Genomic DNA, 18,949 nt, shown 5'->3' on the forward strand with positions numbered 1-18,949 from the left:
CCAGCATTGCTTTACCATCTCATAACAAAGCTTTCCTATACTCTATTTACCTTACCTTGGCCTAAAATTGCCATCTCCCCGTCTTCATTGCTGAGATGTGGCAATAGATTAGTTCTAACATATGGTGCTAGTCACGAGGAAGTGCTGTGGAAAGAGGAGCCGTAGCACTGTCTTCTGCCACCGAGCTACGAGATATAAGCTGCAAAAGGACGAAAATCTTGGCCAAGTTAGAATAAAAAGAGTATAGTTGGGTTAGACTAATGGAAGTGTATGCAAGAAAACACGTAAATCCCTCTCAATAATCTCTTCACTTGTGTTAGCACTTGGTGGTTTAGTGGTTAGAATGCCCCAGTCGGAGGAATCACCTGAAAACTATCAGCCCCAATGATCACGTAATGCCTTCAGGGTTAGTATGCTATAGTTTATTTACCTTAAACTGGCCCAGATTCTCGTCTACTGGTGACATATTTCACGTAGCTCTGTGGCAGAAAATGCAGTGCTAGACTTTACATCCTTCCCACAGCACATCTTCTTGACTAGCATCATAATTACTGTAAATCTATTGCTACAACTCAGCATTCAAAATGGTGAGGTGGCAATTTTAGGCCACGTTAGAGTAACAAGAGTAAAGTCATTTGTTCATAAGTGTATTAGATCAATCTGGCCTAACCTTGACCCCAACACGTCGAAGGGGCTATTGTGCGATTGGCTGTTAACATTTTACTAACAAAAGGCAATTATTTTTCCCTCTGGCGAGCTGGAAAATTACTATACCTCAGTTGACAAACAATGGAGGGAGAGTATCCAGACCCAGACCCCCTTTACCGCCAAGTTGAACGGGAGAAGGGAATCAGAGGAAGAATTAGATGGTGAGGATGCGGCTTTCAGGAGAGGGTGCAAGTGCCAAAGCAGAATCCAAAAATGAGTGACCAGTGTTTTCCGGTTAAGAGACAATCACAAACACACAGAAGCTTTAGTGACAAGGAAAACAAACATCGAATATTCCCGCACACTGCGACAAGCTGTTTACGTACAGGTGGGCACACATGAACCTGGAGCAGCGTGTTTGTGAAGCTGAGGGCTAGCTGCAATTACCGACTTTCATGCATCAGTCTTACTTTCTCATCTGTTGACACCTCCATTCATTCCTGTCAGTGCCACCAACAAACGTGATTATGTGAGGGCTGTCAAGTATACTAATGCTAGACCTCTCCTGCACATCAAGGTTACTCCAGGTTCATATGCTGCCTGTTGTATTGTCTTTTACATTCCAGTGCAAGCCTAAATCTCTCCATTTCGAAGGTTTACAGCCAAGCAACCCTTCCAGGATGGCTTACGTAGAGTTGGGAAGGGGTGTGGGGAGAAGAGGCAGGGTGCATGTGAGGTAGATGGTCTTGTATGTTTGTTTATGATGGGAAACAGTATTGCCTTCCTTCAGAACACGATCCGCCAAGTCGCTGTACAATCCAGATCCCTAATTTTAGTTCTAGGTGCCACCTGCCTGAGGAAAATGAGACCTTGCCCAAGTATCCCGCAGTCAACCCCAGTAATCGAACCCGCGACCTCTCAGCTGCGGGTCCTGGGTGTACTGTCTGGAGGCGATGAATAAACACCCCAGCTGCGCCTCGGGAGAATTCATCTGCTTTCACTAGGCCACGCAGCATCTGGCACCCACACCTCCAGAGTCTCTCACTTCCCTTTACATTTCGTCCCTGCCTTGTCCAGGTTGTCCTCAGTGCTCCGCGGACTGGCAGGGTGGGTGTACGTGCGTCCGTCTCTCTCCTGCTCCTCGTCACTCGTTCGGACGTGTCTTGAGAATTGACGTTTCAGTGAAGTAATGGAAAATGGAAATTATAGTGTGGGCTGTGATGATTGTAGTGTTTCCATTGTACAAATTATTTAAAAAGGCGAAAATGAAGGATATATAACTAAGAAACAGATGAATGAGATAGAAATTAATACTGAGAACAAAATAAATGACCCAGTAGAATACGATAGGGGAAAAATGCCGGCATGGATATAAGAGAAAACTTGTTACTGATTCAGTCTGTGCTGGAGACGAAATATACGACGAATTGGTGATGACTAGATGGTGTTATGTATATGTGATTTTTAATATTGACACAAATTAAAGGGTGCTCCACTGGGACGCCTTCATGTAGTGGCACCGATTTGTCCGGGTGGCGGTTCTGCCCGGTAAATTCAAACGTCCCTCAGCTACATCCCGATCCCCCAAAAGGAGGATGGTGGGCTGAAGGAGAGGGGTAACTTCAGCCTGCAGTCCACTGGGTTCACACTGAGATGAACTTGGGGGTACAACATGAAAAAAGCCTTCAATTCCTTATAAAATATTCTAATCAACTTATCACTCAGGCGCCTGTGACTTATCAGCTGAATGAAATCGTCCGCCATCAACTGGAACAGAGTACTAGAGTTGTCCCGACCGTGAGAGGGTTAACGGCGTCAATATTAACACCCTCCTACGGCTCACCCTCAGCTTAACATAATCGTGATGTATAAGCTGAGGAAAATACGGGCTCCTGTAAACCCAATCCCAGCAGAAGGATATTACCTGGCGTTACCTTGAATTTAAATGCTAGAGTTGTCGCGATCATGGAAGGGGTGCATCGTGAGGTCTAGGTCAGTACTCCCTTTCGAATACTGAGAGAGAGAGAGAGAGAGAGAGAGAGAGAGAGAGAGAGAGACTTCATATAGCACTGTTCCTAATTTCACACATATGGCGGCAGATGGTGGAGGTGGTGGTGCAGGAGGGAGGATGGGAGAGATGGGGGAGTTTGTGCCCCCCCCCCTTTTTTTAGGTGGGGACGCCTATCATCCACTCACTTGCTGTAGTGATGGTGTTGCCCTTAGGATGTTCTACACTGACTGACAATCCAAATGGTTTTCTACATACAAGGACGCCACTTAGTAGGGAATGTGGCGGCCATGTAACCAATGAGGCCTGGCGGTTTGTTGGGTTACGGCGCTCCAACCAGACTCTGTAAGGGTTTATATCTGAGAGGTGGTTGGGATTTAAAGCTAATATAATGCCACTCATGGATTAGTCGCCCATACCTTAAATGTTGCGATTCAGTAGCCTAGCCTCGGGCTCCTACGTTCGTGAAGGGGTAAAAAAGAAATGGGCGATGAATAACATTTTCTGAAACATCTCTCTCTCTCTCTCTCTCTCTCTCTCTCTCTCTCTCTCTCTCTCTCTCTCTCTCTCCACTCACACACACACACACTAATCCTTCTGCTTACACTGTTAATCTTTTCTCTCCGATGGGCTCCTCCTACCACAACCTGATCACCTTAACCTGTCCTATCACTCCAGTAAGACCTGTGGACCCTCCCAAGAAGCGGCGGCTGTGGCACTTTGGAGCTGCGGATTGGGAGGCCCTCAGGCAGTACTTCTTTGATTTTCGCTGGAATGATTATTGCTTCCATGGCCGGGAGCCATCTGGGTGTGCCTTGCGCATGACGGAACTAGGTTATTCTCTCGGGCATGGAAGCATACATTCCTTTCTCATATCCCTTGACTAATGCAAAGAAACCTTGGTTTAATCACGCTTGTTCTACTGCTGTCCACAACAAGGAGAGGGCCTGTAAGATGTACCGGAGCCAACCCATCCTTGAATCTCACCTCTTGTATGTTTCTGCCAGGAATCGTGCTAAGTCTGTTGTTCGCTTGGCCAAAAATAATTTTATTCATATTAGATGCTCTGAACTCTCTAACTCGAATTCTCCCTGCTTCTTCTGACACCTTGCCAAAAACCTAATAACTTTACCTCGTCATCCTTCCCTCCTCTTTTCCACTCTGATGGTTCTGTAGCTATTTCTTCTACTGCTAAAACAGAACTTTTCGATCAGACTTTCATCAATTCCACCTTAGATGATTCCGGTGCTGTTCCTCTGTCACTTCCCCTCTCTGACTTCCTCATGGTTGACATTAAAATTTCTTCAGCTGACGTAATTTCTGCCATCATTGGCCTCATTACTAACAGAAAGAGGTGCCGGGCATAGGAAACCAGTCCTCGGCAGTCATTTTAGTGCTTATGTATAAACACAACAAGATATCTAGTCAGAGATGTCACATGTCAAATTTGGAGTAAATCGGGTGAAAATTAACGATTATAGGCCCATTTGAAATTTGAAGCCCGACCCACCTGACACTGACCCCCCTACCGCTAACTGGGGGGTGATACCCCTGATGTAATGAGGCATGTTATAGGATGCAGATCTGATATGCACCTTTAGGTTTCGGTGTCATGTAGATATAAGGAAATTAAAAGGAGTTATGGCGAAAAAATGATGTTGTTTAATATCATCTGGGCCTACAGCCTGGGCCTTCACCCAATTTGTCCCAAAATTCAGGTGATCAGAAGGTCATAGCCCATCATCCCTGTAATTTCAGTCAAAATCACACCAGTAGTTTTCGCATAAATCTGTTAACAGACAGACAGACAAACAAACCGAGTGAAAACAATACTCGTCCCCGCCTGGGCCTGATGGGGTCCCTCCTGTTGTCCTCAAGAACTGTGCTTCTGTGCTTACACCCTGCCTAGGTATACTCTTTCGCCTTTGTATGTCAACTTGTACCTTTCCTTTTTGCTGGAAGTTTGCTCTCATTCAGCTTGCCCCGAAGAAAGGTGATCATTCCCTGTCTTCTCACTATCGCCCATTTGTTTCAACATCCTGTATTTCAAAATTTTTTGAATCTATTCTTAACAAAACATTTTAAAGGACCTTTCCTATCACAACCTTTTTTCCTTTCATCAATATGGGTTCCGTCAGGGACGCTCTACTGGCGATCTTCTCACCTACCTTTCAGACTCCTGGTCATCCTCCTTTCGTGACTTTGGCGAAAGCTTTGCAATTGCACTTGACATCTCAAAGGCTTTCGATCGAGTCTGGCATAAATCTTTAATTTCCAAACTGCCCTCTTACGGTTTCTATCCTTCTATCTGTGCCTTCATCGCTAGCTTCCTTTCTGGTCGTTCTATAGCCGCTGTTGTAGACGGCCATCGTTCTTCTCCTAGATCTATCAACAGTGGTGTTCCTCAGGGCTCTGTCCTATCACCAACTCTCTTCCTTCTATTCATCAATGATCTTCTAAGCTGTACATCTAACCCTATCCACTCATACGCTGATGACTCCACCCTTCACCTATCCATTAGGTTCCCACAACGTCCATCTCAGCAGTTACTTCAACAAACAAGGGATGAGGCTATGGCACACCTAATGTCTGACTTGGCTCGTATCTGTGACTGGGGTAAAATAATCTAGTTGTTATTAATGCATCAAAGACGCAGTTTTTCAACCCGTCAAAATCTTCCGCCGGAGTAGCCTCTAATTTTTAACAATATCCAGCTCAATCCTGCATCACGTTTAAACATACTTAGGGTTTCATTCCCTTGGGATTTTTCTTGAAAAGATCATATTACATCTCTTGTAAAATCTGCTTCCAAGAGATTAGGTGTGCAAAGCCGACTCCGTACCTTCTTTACCCCTGCACAGTTGCTGACTTTATACACGGGTTATATTTGCCCCTGTGTGGAGGACATTTCTCATGTATGGGGAGGCACAGTCGAATGAAAATAGTTACGTGAAGCTCGTTTTGTGTGTGTGTGTGTGTGTGTGTGTGTGTGTGTGTGTGTGTGTGTGTGTGTGTGTGTGTGTGTGTGTGTGTGTGTGTGTGTGTGTGTGTGCCATCGAGGAAATACATAATGTTCTTGGGAAGTGAGGCTAACATCCATTTTACATTAAGGTGTGAGACGTCGAATAATTACTACTGAATTGGAAGCCCTGACGTGATAGTAAATAAAAAACATGTTGAATAATGGGTACAGAAAAATTAACTGATGTGGAAGAAACAAATATGGGGCCAATAATCTACGAAATATGGGCTGGATCGTAGATGATAATGTGTTAAGAGTCCAGCTATTGCCAGACGCCTTAATCCCGTCAGGGGTGGCCACAAACAAATCGCCTCCATGTCGCCCTGATATCGATAAACAAGAGGGCCATGACAGGACTGATGAAGATGATAACCTGACGAGACTGACACGATAAGCAACAAGACAGTCATAATAAGGTAGTTTAAATCAGAATGTCACTAGAGGTCAAAATATAAAATACAATATAGTTCAGTAATAAACCAATTTGACCCTTTGAGGACTGTGATCTGATGAGCTTGGCAACGTTTTAGCCTGACAACGTTTGGGCCTGGCAACGTTTGAGCCTGGCAACGTTTGGGCTTGGCAACATTTAGGCCTGGTAACGTTTGGGCTTGGTAACGTTTGGGCTTGGTAACGTTTGGGCCTGGCAACGTTTAAGCCAGCGAACGTTTAGGCTTGGCAACGTTCCTTCCCATCACTTCCCCCCTGTTCACTCACACGAATGCCTGGGCTCCCTGCAATCTCCACACCCACCTATACTCTTTTCACTCTAACTTGGCCTAAAATCGCCATCTCTCCCTCTTGTATGCGGACCTGAAGCAAGAGATTAACCCTAGAATATGATGCTAGTCAAGAAGAAGTGCTATGGAAATGAAACAGAGCCGTGAAGCAAGAGATTAACCCTAGAATATTATGCTAGTCAAGAAGAAGTGCTATGAAAAAGGAGCAGAGCCGTAAATCTATTTTCGCCACTGAGCTACGTGAAATTAACTGCAAATGGACGAATATCAGGGCCAAGTTAACGTGAAAGAAGTGTAGTGGGTCGTTTAGTGAGAGTGCCAACGATTTCTCACCTTTAGCCACAAAAGCCAATCTGTTTACATGTATCGATGCAAAAAGTAAACAGCTCAACTTGTGATTGGCGGTAGGAAGGAATCGAAAAGCTGTAAAATATGTAACAGCAGGCAGAAGTGTAAACATTCTTGGTGAGTGGCGACAGAAAGACATCGGAAAAGGATAAATCTGTAACAGCATTCAAAGGTGTAAAAATTAGCGACCCAGGTAACGGAAAAACAGCTGAAATCTATAAACGTATTACCATCTATCGTAACTAACCGCAGAGCTTGTGACAGGCGATAGAAAGGAATTGAAAAGTTGTAAAATGTGTGAAAGCGGTCAGACGTGTAAACATTGCTGGTGAGTGGGCGACAGAAAGACATCGGAAAAGAATAAATATGTGATAGCATTCAAAAGTGTAAACATTAGCGACGCTGGTAACGGAAAAATAACGAAAATCTATAAACAAAGCACTATTCATCGTGACTAGCAACATAAAGACGGCGGGAAATTTAACCTAGAGATTCAGGAGCACCAAAATTCATATTGACTAGTAAAACAAAGTCAACGGTAAGCTGAATTCATGTCATGGAAGGAATCAGGCTTACACACCTTCACCGTGACTGTTAACAGGGAGACAACGGAAAGCTGCACATATCGGCAACAATGGGAGAAGTGCAAATATTATGGTGGATGCAAAACGAAAAATCTTAGTAGGAATGAGATTATAAAAAAAAAAAAAATCTGAGCCTTATTTAGTGAGTCAAAGGAAGGTATCTGGCTGCAATCAGAGGGCTAAGAAATCGTAATCCTATTCTGTAAATACGTCAGATAAATAAGCCCATTTGGAAGGGAAAAGAGGACTAAAAATTCTCAGTCATACAGGAATTAGGCAAATGACGAACGAGCGAGTTTCTGGCTGATGACAGGAAAAGCTACAATACCTATTTAAATTCTGTATATGTGTCTGGCAATGATATTTGAACAGCAGCTAAAAATTCTTAAATGTATTTAGGAAGTATGTAAATACAAGATAAATAAGAAAAAGGTTGATTTTTTGGCCAGAGATGGAAGAAAAAAAAAGAGAGAGAAAGAGAATTTCCAACTATATTTGTATATGAGTCAAATGAAATTATTTAACTGAAAGGAGAAAGCTGGAAATTCCCCATCTTCTTCAGCAAATATATAGATGAAGAAAGTACAAGAATTCGGCTGGTAAAATCGAAAGACAAAAATCCTAAACGTTTATTTTGCCGCAGTTTGAAATTGTTGGAATGAATAAACGCATGATTTGAATTACCAGGCATGCAAAGACAGACGGTGATGGTTGTGCAGCAAGAGGAAATCCATTTGCAACAAGGGACAATCAACTCAGAAATAGGATGGTTGGAATACAGCCCGATAAACACAGACACCGACCCCTGGCCCCAGTGGTGATGTTCTCTCCGATATGTGGAGAGAGAAAGTGGAGGCAGTGGCGGACCTGGCTTTTCCCTGGCGTCTTTAAGGTGGATGATAGTGGTGGTGGTGGTGAGTGGAGATGCTGTCTGGTGTCCCTGTTGCTGTTCCTGTTACTGGCCAATGCTGCTGTTCCTACACGAGCGAAAGAAACCACCAAACTATCTCACGTACTGAAAGATAATGACTCTTCAACATTCAAAAGCTCAGATACACCTTCATCATCACTTTTATCTAAATATTCAACTTATAGATCCAAAATAACTAAAGTGGCACATGCGCTAAAGAGGACTACCTTTCCGTCATATAAAAATCCACCCACATCTCTGCCAACACTTTTACTAACACTTTCACCTTCGAAAACTAGAACTAATGTCACGCACACACTGAAGGACGTTGTTTATTTGTCACTTGAAACCACTTTAAAGGTTCTTAATAACACAACATCAGGGACTATTGAGGGTTCAAGTTCAAGGAGTGGTTCTAGTGACAGGAGGTGTGGTGATAGTGACTGTGATATGGACTGTGTTAATAATGAAAATAACTGTTTGACTGGTGTGGAAAATAACACACGTGATGATCAGAGCGACTGTCTAAGTGAATTTGATGGTAATGGTAACGGACCAAGTGCATTTCAAAGTAAAGATGATAAAAGTAACCGTCTAAACGAATCCGTTGATGTAAGTAACTGTGTAAGTGGATCTGATGATAAAGGCAGCCGTCAAAGTGGATCTGATGATAAAGGGAACTGTCTAAGTGGATGTGATGATAGAAGTAACTGTCTGAGTGAACGTGATGGCAGTAGATGTGATGAAAATGCCGCTAAGCCACAAGATATGCACGGTAGAACAGAATCCCCAGAGTCAAAATCCTCCCAGCATCGCCCTAGCATCGCACGCCTCATCACCCCCGACGCCCGGGAGAATCTGCATGAGGCTGCCGGGGCCTCTGAAGGCAATAAAACGCCTCAAACACCCCCATTTAGCCCCAGACATCAGCGCATTACGAGGGCAGGCGAGGCTGCGAGGCGGAATGAAGGCAGAGGGAGCAAGAAGGTCAGGGGAAGGTCGGGCGGGAAGGTGGTGAGGAGGGTCCCTGGTGAGGCGGTAAATAAAGGTGGTACAGACAAAGATATTAATCCAGAGCTGAAGAAAACAGGTTTGAGACGTGTTGGGAGCGAGACATTGGACACAAGAGGAGGAGTTGATGCTGGAGGAGGAATGGACACAAAAGAAGTTGATGCTGGAAGAGGAGTGGATATAAGAGAAGCTGATGATGGAAGAGGAGTGGACACAAAAGTTGATGATGGGAGAGGTGTGGACGCAAGGGAAGTTTGTGTTGGAAGAGGAGTGGACACAAAAGAAGAAGTTGATGCAGGAAGAGGAGTGGACACAAAAGAAGAAGTTGATACAGGAAGAGGAGTGGACATAAGAGAAGTTGGTGCTGGAAGAGGAGTGGACATACGAGAAGTTGATGCTGGAAGAGGAGTGGACATGAGGGAAGAAGTTGACGTTGGAAGAGGAGTGGACACAAGAGAAGTTGACGTTGGAAGAGGAGTGGACACAAGAGAAGTTGACGTTGGAAGAGGAGTGGACACAAGAGAAGTTGACGTTGGAAGAGGAGTGGACACAAGAGAAGTTGATGGTGGAAGAGGAGTGGACACAAGAGAAGTGGAAGTAAGATACTCTAACACAGCAAGTCCAAGAGACAGAAAAACAGAAGCAGCCGCAGGAAAAATTGACAACGGTGAAGAAGCTGACACAACAAGAGAGGGAGACGCAAGAAGAGAAGACGTAAGACAAGTGGAAACAACAAGAGAGGTGGATGGAAGAGGGAATTCAAGAGGAGAAGTGAATACAACAAAAGAAGTGAATACAAAAAGAAAAATAGATACAACAGAAGTGGATAGAGCATCAGAAGTAAGTGCAGAAAGAGAAGTTAAAAGAGGAGAAATGAATACAGGAAGGGAAGTGGACAGAGGAGAGGTGGTTGTAGGGAAAGTGGACACAACAACAAAATTAGACACAACAGGAGAAGGAGACATAAGAAGAGAGGACATGAGAGAAGTAGATACAACAAGAGAAGAGGACACAAGAGGGGAAGAGAATACAAGAAGAGTTTTGACCACTACAAGACACGTTACCAGAAGTGTAAAAGTGGACAGAACTAGAAGTGTTACCAGTTCAAGACACATTACTAAGAGTGAGAGAGGGATGGACATGAAAAGAGTTATGGCCAAAAGTAAGAGAGAGTTAGACAGAACAGGAGAGGTGACTTACTCAGGACACGTTACCAGAAGTGAACGAGTGGACAAAATAGGAAAGATGACAAGAGAAGTGGACATAACAAGGACCAGTTTAGGACACATTGTTAGAAGTGAGAGAGGGGACAAAACTAAGGATATGACCAGTTCAAGACACGCTACAAGGAGTGAGAGAGAAGTGGGTACAAGGAGAGAGAGAATTACTGCATCCAACCCAAGTACCAGGTTGACAATATCTCCCTCTAAGACTCAACAGGAGAGATGGAGGATGACGAGGCACGGCATATGGTCCCACAGGCGCTCTTCCACCCTCTCCATCTCCCTCCCTCCTCCTCCATCACCCTCCTTGTCTCCCTCTCCATTATCTCCCTCCTTTTCTCCCTCACTCTCCCTCCGTTCGCCTTTCCCCTCACCAACGCACCAGGAAGGGTTGGGGAACAGTGGGGCAATGGATCCTGAAAATACCCAGGCTGACTACGATGATGATGATGATGATGATGATGATGATGATGATGATGATGATGCCTGGAGTGATGAGGATGGAGAAACTGATGACTGGGATAGTGGGAGTGGAGAGAAGAGACTGCCAGAGGAGGAGGAGGAAGAGGAGGAGGAAAAACAGGAGGAAAGGAGGGGAACACTCTCGTCCACTCAACACTACCATCACCGCCACATACCCGTCTCTCGCCAGAAACGAAAAAGTAAGTGCATACCCTATCTATCTATCTACCTATCTATCTATCTATCCATCTATCTATCTATCTATTTATCTCTCTATCTACTCATCTATCTATCTATGTACTTTTCTTGTAAAAATGAATATTATGTCTCTACACTTTCCTCCGTTTCGATTTTTTTTTCTTCCAAACGCCTTGAGAATTTGATATTATTCCTTTATTTCATCACCAGTTCGCTTCAGTCTTCTTTGGGCAATTTACTCCAGACTACTCTCTCTCTCTCTCTCTACTGAATATTGATGACTTCCACGTGAGACAGGGCAGGGTTGGGATGCATATGGGATAGCGAGACCCATTCCTTTCTCTAAGCATCTTCCCTCGCCTTCCATCCACCCAAAATTTAATCGTTTAACCTCTCTACCACAGCTACGTGTCATTAATTATGGTTTTTGCTGTCTCCAAAAAGTTTTAATGTAAGCTGGGAGGCATTTTTGGATGTGGGGGGGGGCGAAGTCAAATTCAGAGAGACCCCTGGGTATTGATGTATATATTTATGTATTTATATCCAGTTCTGGCTTTCACCATTATTTCCTCAGCTACAGAATATTTCCACTAATATTTCCAGCGATATTTCCCCAGCAAGGACGTTCCCCCTGCTTTACAACTCGCTCCCAACACACACACACACACACACACACACACACACACACACACACACACACACACACACACACACACACACGCACGCACACCCACACACACACACACACACACACACACACGCACACACACACACACACACGCACACACACACACACGTATCTGTGCAATTTTCCGTGTGTGTTCAACTTTGGAGATAAAACTTTTTCGACTCATCCAAACTTGGGTGGGCTGGGAGGCCTGGCAGACGAGTAGCTGGCTGATGTGTGTGTGTGTGTGTGTGTGTGTGTGTGTGTGTGTGTGTGTGTGTGTGTGTGTGTGTGTGTGTGAGAGAGAGAGAGAGAGAGAGTGGAGATGAGTAGTTTACTGATCATGACGGAGAGAGAGAGAGAGAGAGAGTGTGTGTGTTAGTATGTCCCACTTCGAATACTGGTTTAACAGTCCCTTCCCTGAGGCCAAGCAGTCTTCCTACGCTCCACTTCTCATATCACCACTTCGGCGCTAACACCCACCGTCCATATTGAATACATGTTAGGGTGTTAAAGAAATCCAGCTCCTGAAACTGTTCCCTGCCTCAGCTAGGATCGAACCCAAGTCCATTCAGATACCAGGCCCTTTCCCTTATCGTCAAAGAAAATACAGTAATACTAGTTGTAGTAGTAGTAGAAGTTGTAGTTGTAGTAGTAGCTGTTGTTGTTGTAGTGGCAGTAATAGCAGTAGTTTTAGTAGTATTAGTTGTAGTAGTAGTTGTAGTAGTTTTAGTAGTAGTTGTAGTAGTAGTAGTAGTAGTAGTTGTAGGAGTAGTAGTAGTAGCAATAGTAGTAATAATAGTAGTAGTAGTAATAATAATGATAATAGTAGTGGTAGAAGAAGTAGCACGGCTGGATTAAGCATGTGGGAGGCCCGGGGCCCGCTTGGAAGGGAGGCCCCCTTTCCAACTCCCCCAATGGCATACACCACAGACTGGTAACCTAAATCCTAATATATAAATAGGACACTTTTAGTTAGGAAATACTGAACGGGGACTATTCATCCAATGCTGTAATATGTAATGCATAAACACGAAATGAAATGAACACAAGTTGCTCTGGTGGGAGGCCTCCTCTTGGTGGGTGGCCCAGGGCCCGGGCCCCTTGGGCCCCCCCCTTAATCCGGCGGTGAGAAGTAGTAGTAGCAGTTGTTGTTGTTGTAGTTTTAGTAGTAGTAGTAGTAGTAGTAGTAGTAGCAGTAGTAGTAGTAGTAGTAGTAGTAGTAGTAGTAGTAGTAGTAGTAGTAGTAGTAGTAGTAGTAGTAGCAGTAGTAGTAGTAGCAATAGTAGTAGTAGTAGTAGTAGTAGTAGTAGTAGTAGTAGTAGTAGTAGTAGTAGTAGTAGTAGTAGTAGCAGTAGTAGTAGTAGTAGTAGTAGTAGTAGTAGCAGATATATATCACCATGAATAAGTTCGTCCCACCATATTATTCCACTGATTTGGTTGAGAAGAGATTGATTGGGAGCCCACCATCCACTCACTCGATGTGGTGATGTGGTACTGCCCTCAGGTGACATTAACTGCGATGAAAGGTAAAATTATAACTAAATGTCGCCTGTTGGTCTAGTGGATTAAGATGCTCCAGCCCACCATCTACTCACTCGATGTGGTGATGTGGTGCTGCCCTCAGGTGACGTTTATTGCAATGAAATGCCACTCAGGGGTTACTGAGGCTGGTCACACACGCCTTAAATGTCGCGAATGAGTAGCCTGTCTTGTCGGTGAAGGAAGCGCCCCAACACCTTTTCCTTAGCGATTTATTTTCGGATACGGCTAGTTAATATCAGTCTGTATGCTTTTTATGCCCAGTATTGTGGTATTTGAATGATTTAAATGACACAGAAGAGTATAGTAAGGTGTAATATGCAAAATAAATCGCTTAGGATAAGATGCAAAGGAATACAGGCCAAGGAATGGAAAAGAAACGGGGAAGGAGTAAAGAAGAATGACAAGGACAGGTAAAAATACAAGAAAATATAGGTGAGAGAGAGAGAGAGAGAGAGAGAGAGAGAGAGAGAGAGAGAGAGAGAGAATCATCACACACTAGCTAATATTAACCTTAGAGAGAGAGAGAGAGAGAGAGAGAGAGAGAGAGCATCATCACACACTAGGTAATATTAACCTTAGAGAGAGAGAGAGAGAGAGAGAGAGAGAGAGAGAGAGAGAGAGAATCATCACACACTATAAGCTAATATTAACCTTAGAGAGAGAGAGAGAGAGAGAGAGAGAGAGAGAGAGAGAGAGAGAGAGAGAGAGAGAGAATCATCACACACTATAAGCTAATATTAACCTTAGAGAGAGAGAGAGAGAGAGAGAGAGAGAGAGAGAGAGAGAGAGAGATACATCACACACTATCTAATATTACAAGGAGAGAGAGAGAGAGAGAGAGAGAGAGAGAGAGAGAGAGAATCATCACACACTAGCTAATATTACCCTTAGAGAGAGAGAGAGAGAGAGAGAGAGAGAGAGAGAGAGAGAGAGAGAATCATCACACACTAGCTAATATTACCCTTAGAGAGAGAGAGAGAGAGAGAGAGAGAGAGAGAGAGAGAATCATCACACACTAGCTAATATTAACCTTAGAGAGAGAGAGAGAGAATCATCACACACTAGCTAATATTACCCTTAGAGAGAGAGAGAGAGAATCATCACACACTAGCTAATATTACCCTTAGAGAGAGAGAGAGAGAGAGAGAGAGAATCATCACACACTAGCTAATATTACCCTTAGAGAGAGAGAGAGAGAGAGAGAGAGAGAGAGAGAGAGAGAGAGAATCATCACACACTAGCTAATATTACCCTCAGAGAGAGAGAGAGAGAGAGAGAGAGAATCATCACACACTAGCTAATATCACCCTCAGAGAGAGAGAGAGAGAGAGAGAGAGAGAATCATCACACACTAGCTAATATTACCCTCAGAGAGAGAGAGAGAGAGAGAGAGAGAGAGAGAGAGAGAGAGAGAATCATCACACACTAGCTAATATTAACCTTAGAGAGAGAGAGAGAGAGAGAGAGAGAGAGAGAGAATCATCACACACTAGCTAATATTAACCTTAGAGAGAGAGAGAGAGAGAGAGAGAGAGAGAGAGAGAGAATCATCACACACTAGCTAATATTACCCTCAGAGAGAGAGAGAGAGAGAGAGAGAGAATCATCACACACTAGCTAATATTACCCTTAGAGAGAGAGAGAGAGAGAGAGAGAGAGAGAGAGAGAGAATCATCACACACTAGCTAATATTAACCTTAGAGAGAGAGAGAGAGAGAGAGAGAGAGAGAGAGAATCATCACACACTAGCTAATATTACCCTTAGAGAGAGAGAGAGAGAGAGAATCATCACACACTAGCTAATATTACTCTCAGAGAGAGAGAGAGAGAGAGAGAGAGAGAATCATCACACACTAGCTAATATTACCCTTAGAGAGAGAGAGAGAGAGAGAGAGAGAGAGAATCATCACACACTAGCTAATATTACCCTTAGAGAGAGAGAGAGAGAGAGAGAGAGAGAGAGAGAGAGAGAATCATCACACACTAGCTAATATTACCCTCAGAGAGAGAGAGAGAGAGAGAGAGAGAGAGAGAGAGAGAGAGAGAGAATCATCACACACTAGCTAATATTACCCTCAGAGAGAGAGAGAGAGAGAGAGAGAGAGAGAGAGAATCATCACACACTAGCTAATATTACCCTCAGAGAGAGAGAGAGAGAGAGAGAGAGAGAGAGAGAGAGAGAGAATCATCACACACTAGCTAATATTACCCTCAGAGAGAGAGAGAGAGAGAGAGAGAGAGAGAGAGAATCATCACACACTAGCTAATATTAACCTTAGAGAGAGAGAGAGAGAGAGAGAGAGAGAGAGAATCATCACACACTAGCTAATATTATCCATAGAGAGAGAGAGAGAGAGAGAGAGAGAGAGAGAGAGAGAGAGAATCATCACACACTAGCTAATATTACCCTTAGAGAGAGAGAGAGAGAGAGAGAGAGAGAGAGAGAGAATCATCACACACTAGCTAATATTAACCTTAGAGAGAGAGAGAGAGAGAGAGAGAGAGAGAGAGAGAGAGAGAATCATCACACACTAGCTAATATTACCCTTAGAGAGAGAGAGAGAGAGAGAGAGAGAGAGAGAGAGAGAGAGAATCATCACACACTAGCTAATATTACTCTCAGAGAGAGAGAGAGAGAGAGAATCATCACACACTAGCTAATATTACCCTTAGAGAGAGAGAGAGAGAGAGAGAATCATCACACACTAGCTAATATTACCCTTAGAGAGAGAGAGAGAGAGAGAGAGAGAGAATCATCACACACTAGCTAATATTACCCTCAGAGAGAGAGAGAGAGAGAGAGAGAGAATCATCACACACTAGCTAATATTAACCTTAGAGAGAGAGAGAGAGAGAGAGAGAATCATCACACACTAGCTAATATTACCCTTAGAGAGAGAGAGAGAGAGAGAGAGAGAGAGAGAGAGAGAGAATCATCACCCACTAGCTAATATTAACCTCAGAGAGAGAGAGAGAGAGAGAGAGAGAATCATCACACACTAGCTAATATTAACCTTAGAGAGAGAGAGAGAGAGAGAGAGAGAGAGAGAATCATCACACACTAGCTAATATTAACCTCAGAGAGAGAGAGAGAGAGAGAGAGAGAGAGAGAGAATCATCACACACTAGCTAATATTAACCTTAGAGAGAGAGAGAGAGAGAGAATCATCACACACTAGCTAATATTATCCTTAGAGAGAGAGAGAGAGAGAGAGAGAGAATCATCACACACTAGCTAATATTACCCTTAGAGAGAGAGAGAGAGAGAGAGAGAATCATCACACACTAGCTAATATTACCCTTAGAGAGAGAGAGAGAGAATCATCACACACTAGCTAATATTACCCTTAGAGAGAGAGAGAGAATCATCACACACTAGCTAATATTACCCTTAGAGAGAGAGAGAGAATCATCACACACTAGCTAATATTACCCTTAGAGAGAGAGAGAGAATCATCACACACTAGCTAATATTAACCTTAGAGAGAGAGAGAGAGAGAATCATCACACACTAGCTAATATTACCCTTAGAGAGAGAGAGAGAGAGAGAGAGAGAGAGAGAGAGAGAGAGAATCATCACACACTAGCTAATATTAAAAGTAGAGAGAGAGAGAGAGAGAGAGAGAGAGAGAGAGAGAGAGAGAGAGAATCATCACACACTAGCTAATATTAACCTTAGAGAGAGAGAGAGAGAGAGAGAGAGAGAGAGAGAGAATCATCACACACTAGCTAATATTAACCTTAGAGAGAGAGAGAGAGAGAGAGAGCATCATCACACACTAGCTAATATTAACCTAGCTCTCCAGTCGTGACCTTCCCTCACCTTCTCCTTCCTTGAGCCAACAGAGAGAGAGAGAGAGAGAGAGAGAGAGAGAGAGAGAGAGAGAGAGAGAGAGAGAGACAGTCCCTCAGCCAAACATACTCACCAGCATCATCAATCATTTCCTTTCCACATCAACAATCCAATCCAGTCCTTCTACAAACACCATTATGCTCGCTTCCAAGGCCGAGTTTCCTGCTTTTCAGTGAGGGTTAAAGACTGCACCCATCTAATTTCACATCCAGGTTCCCATTGATACTGTTGGGTGACGAAAAACTAATTCCAGATCATTTTACGGAGTCTGTATAACTTTAGAATATTCACGTCACCTAGGTACCGAATCGACATCTTTCCATCGTGGACGCTGAGCAGTAACGAGACATTAATACTGGAATATGGTGCTAGTCACGAAGAAGTGGAGAGGATGTAGAGGAGTAGGATTACCTTAGTCTGCCACTGAGTTAGAGAAATTAAGCTGCAAATGGTCAAAAATATCCGCCTAAATACTTTCACTTTGACTAGGCGAATAATTCTGACCTTCCACCGCTAACTTCCCGCAGCTTACTGGAAAATTAGGACAATACAGCCGCTCCACATCCTCTCCACAGCACTTCTTCGTGATTAGCACCCCATTCCTGTGTGAATCTCTCGCTATTGTACAGTACTGAGGAAGGGGGGATGGGAATTTTACGCCAAGTTAAAGTGAACGTAGTGTAGTTAAATAATCATTCGTCGCTGGCAGTCTGAACCTGGAGAGTGGAATAAGCACTATTTTTTGGCGAAGCAAATTTATTGAAAGGAAAAGTTCGTTATCAGTGTGTTACCAGCTGTCAATAAATGGTAGATGGGGCTCCCGTCATCCACTCACTCGATGTAGTGTCGCCTTTAGGTGCCTCTCCGGTTAGTGGCAAATCAAATGGTTTTCCGTAACCCAGGAAACAACATATGGATGGCAACCGTATAACCAAATGACGCCTGGCGGTTTAGTGGATTAAGGCGCTCCAAACAGATGAAGCCTATAAGGGGGATTTTTTCTATGCAAGGAAGAAGGAACCAAAGGCCAGAAGCCCGCAAGATTGTTCCCTCCAAGAAAAACTAAGAACAAGATAACAGACAGCCAAATTCAAGATCCGACTGGGGTCCACTGCTCACATAACGCCAGTCAGGGGAGAGTGGGGCTGGTCGCTCTCGCCTTAAATGTCGGGACTGAGTAGCCTGGCCCAGGGACCCTACGTTCCCAGTAAGTCAAAAAGAAAAAGAAAAAAGAGAAAGGAAAAAGTAAGATTGCTGCTAAGTGAAGAAAAAGATGAGTCTACATAATTATATAATATTTTGTCGCTGCCAGGTCTAGCCAGGAGCGTGGGATTGGCTTTATTTACTAGCCAAGCAACTTTAATTCCGGGAAGATTTCGTTGTCAGTGTATCGCCAGCTGTGAATATGAGAAAGTGAAGGCGGAGAGAGTACCCCAGATCACCATAGCGTAAAGTGATGGTGCAGAGAGCAACCCACATCAACATAGCGTAAAGTGGTTCTGTTGTCAACGTGTCATTGATTATCAGAGGATTCAACAGAAGGTATGAGGTATTGCAGCGTTACCCGAGATTACCACAGAGGCGATGAAGAGGAGCCTGCACGTGGTGGCACTATGACCCTGAGAAGAACCAATGCGGAGTCCACCCAGGAGCCTAACTTCTTCGTATTTCCCTGCACTTTTACCATGGCAAGGACCCTGGTGCAATCTGAAGAACGGTCCTATAGATTC

General features: G+C 43.8%; 1 protein-coding gene across 1 annotated transcript in view; it reads left to right on the forward strand.

Annotated features, from left to right (window-relative positions):
- The first annotated feature begins 2,613 nt into the window (after nt 1–2,613).
- The window catches only part of LOC145409367 (uncharacterized), a 199,507-nt gene continuing 183,171 nt past the window's right edge, over nt 2,614–18,949 (forward strand). The window contains exons 1-2 of the mRNA XM_080279837.1: nt 2,614–2,629; nt 8,643–9,985. Of these exons, the coding sequence (XP_080135963.1) occupies nt 2,614–2,629; nt 8,643–9,985 (1,359 nt within the window). The remainder of the gene's footprint in view (nt 2,630–8,642; nt 9,986–18,949) is intronic.

The sequence above is a fragment of the Coenobita brevimanus genome, chromosome 80, assembly GCF_032717465.1.
Source record: "Coenobita brevimanus isolate Jiangsu-jjx chromosome 80, ASM3271746v2, whole genome shotgun sequence".
NCBI classification, from domain to species: Eukaryota; Metazoa; Arthropoda; class Malacostraca; order Decapoda; family Coenobitidae; genus Coenobita; species Coenobita brevimanus.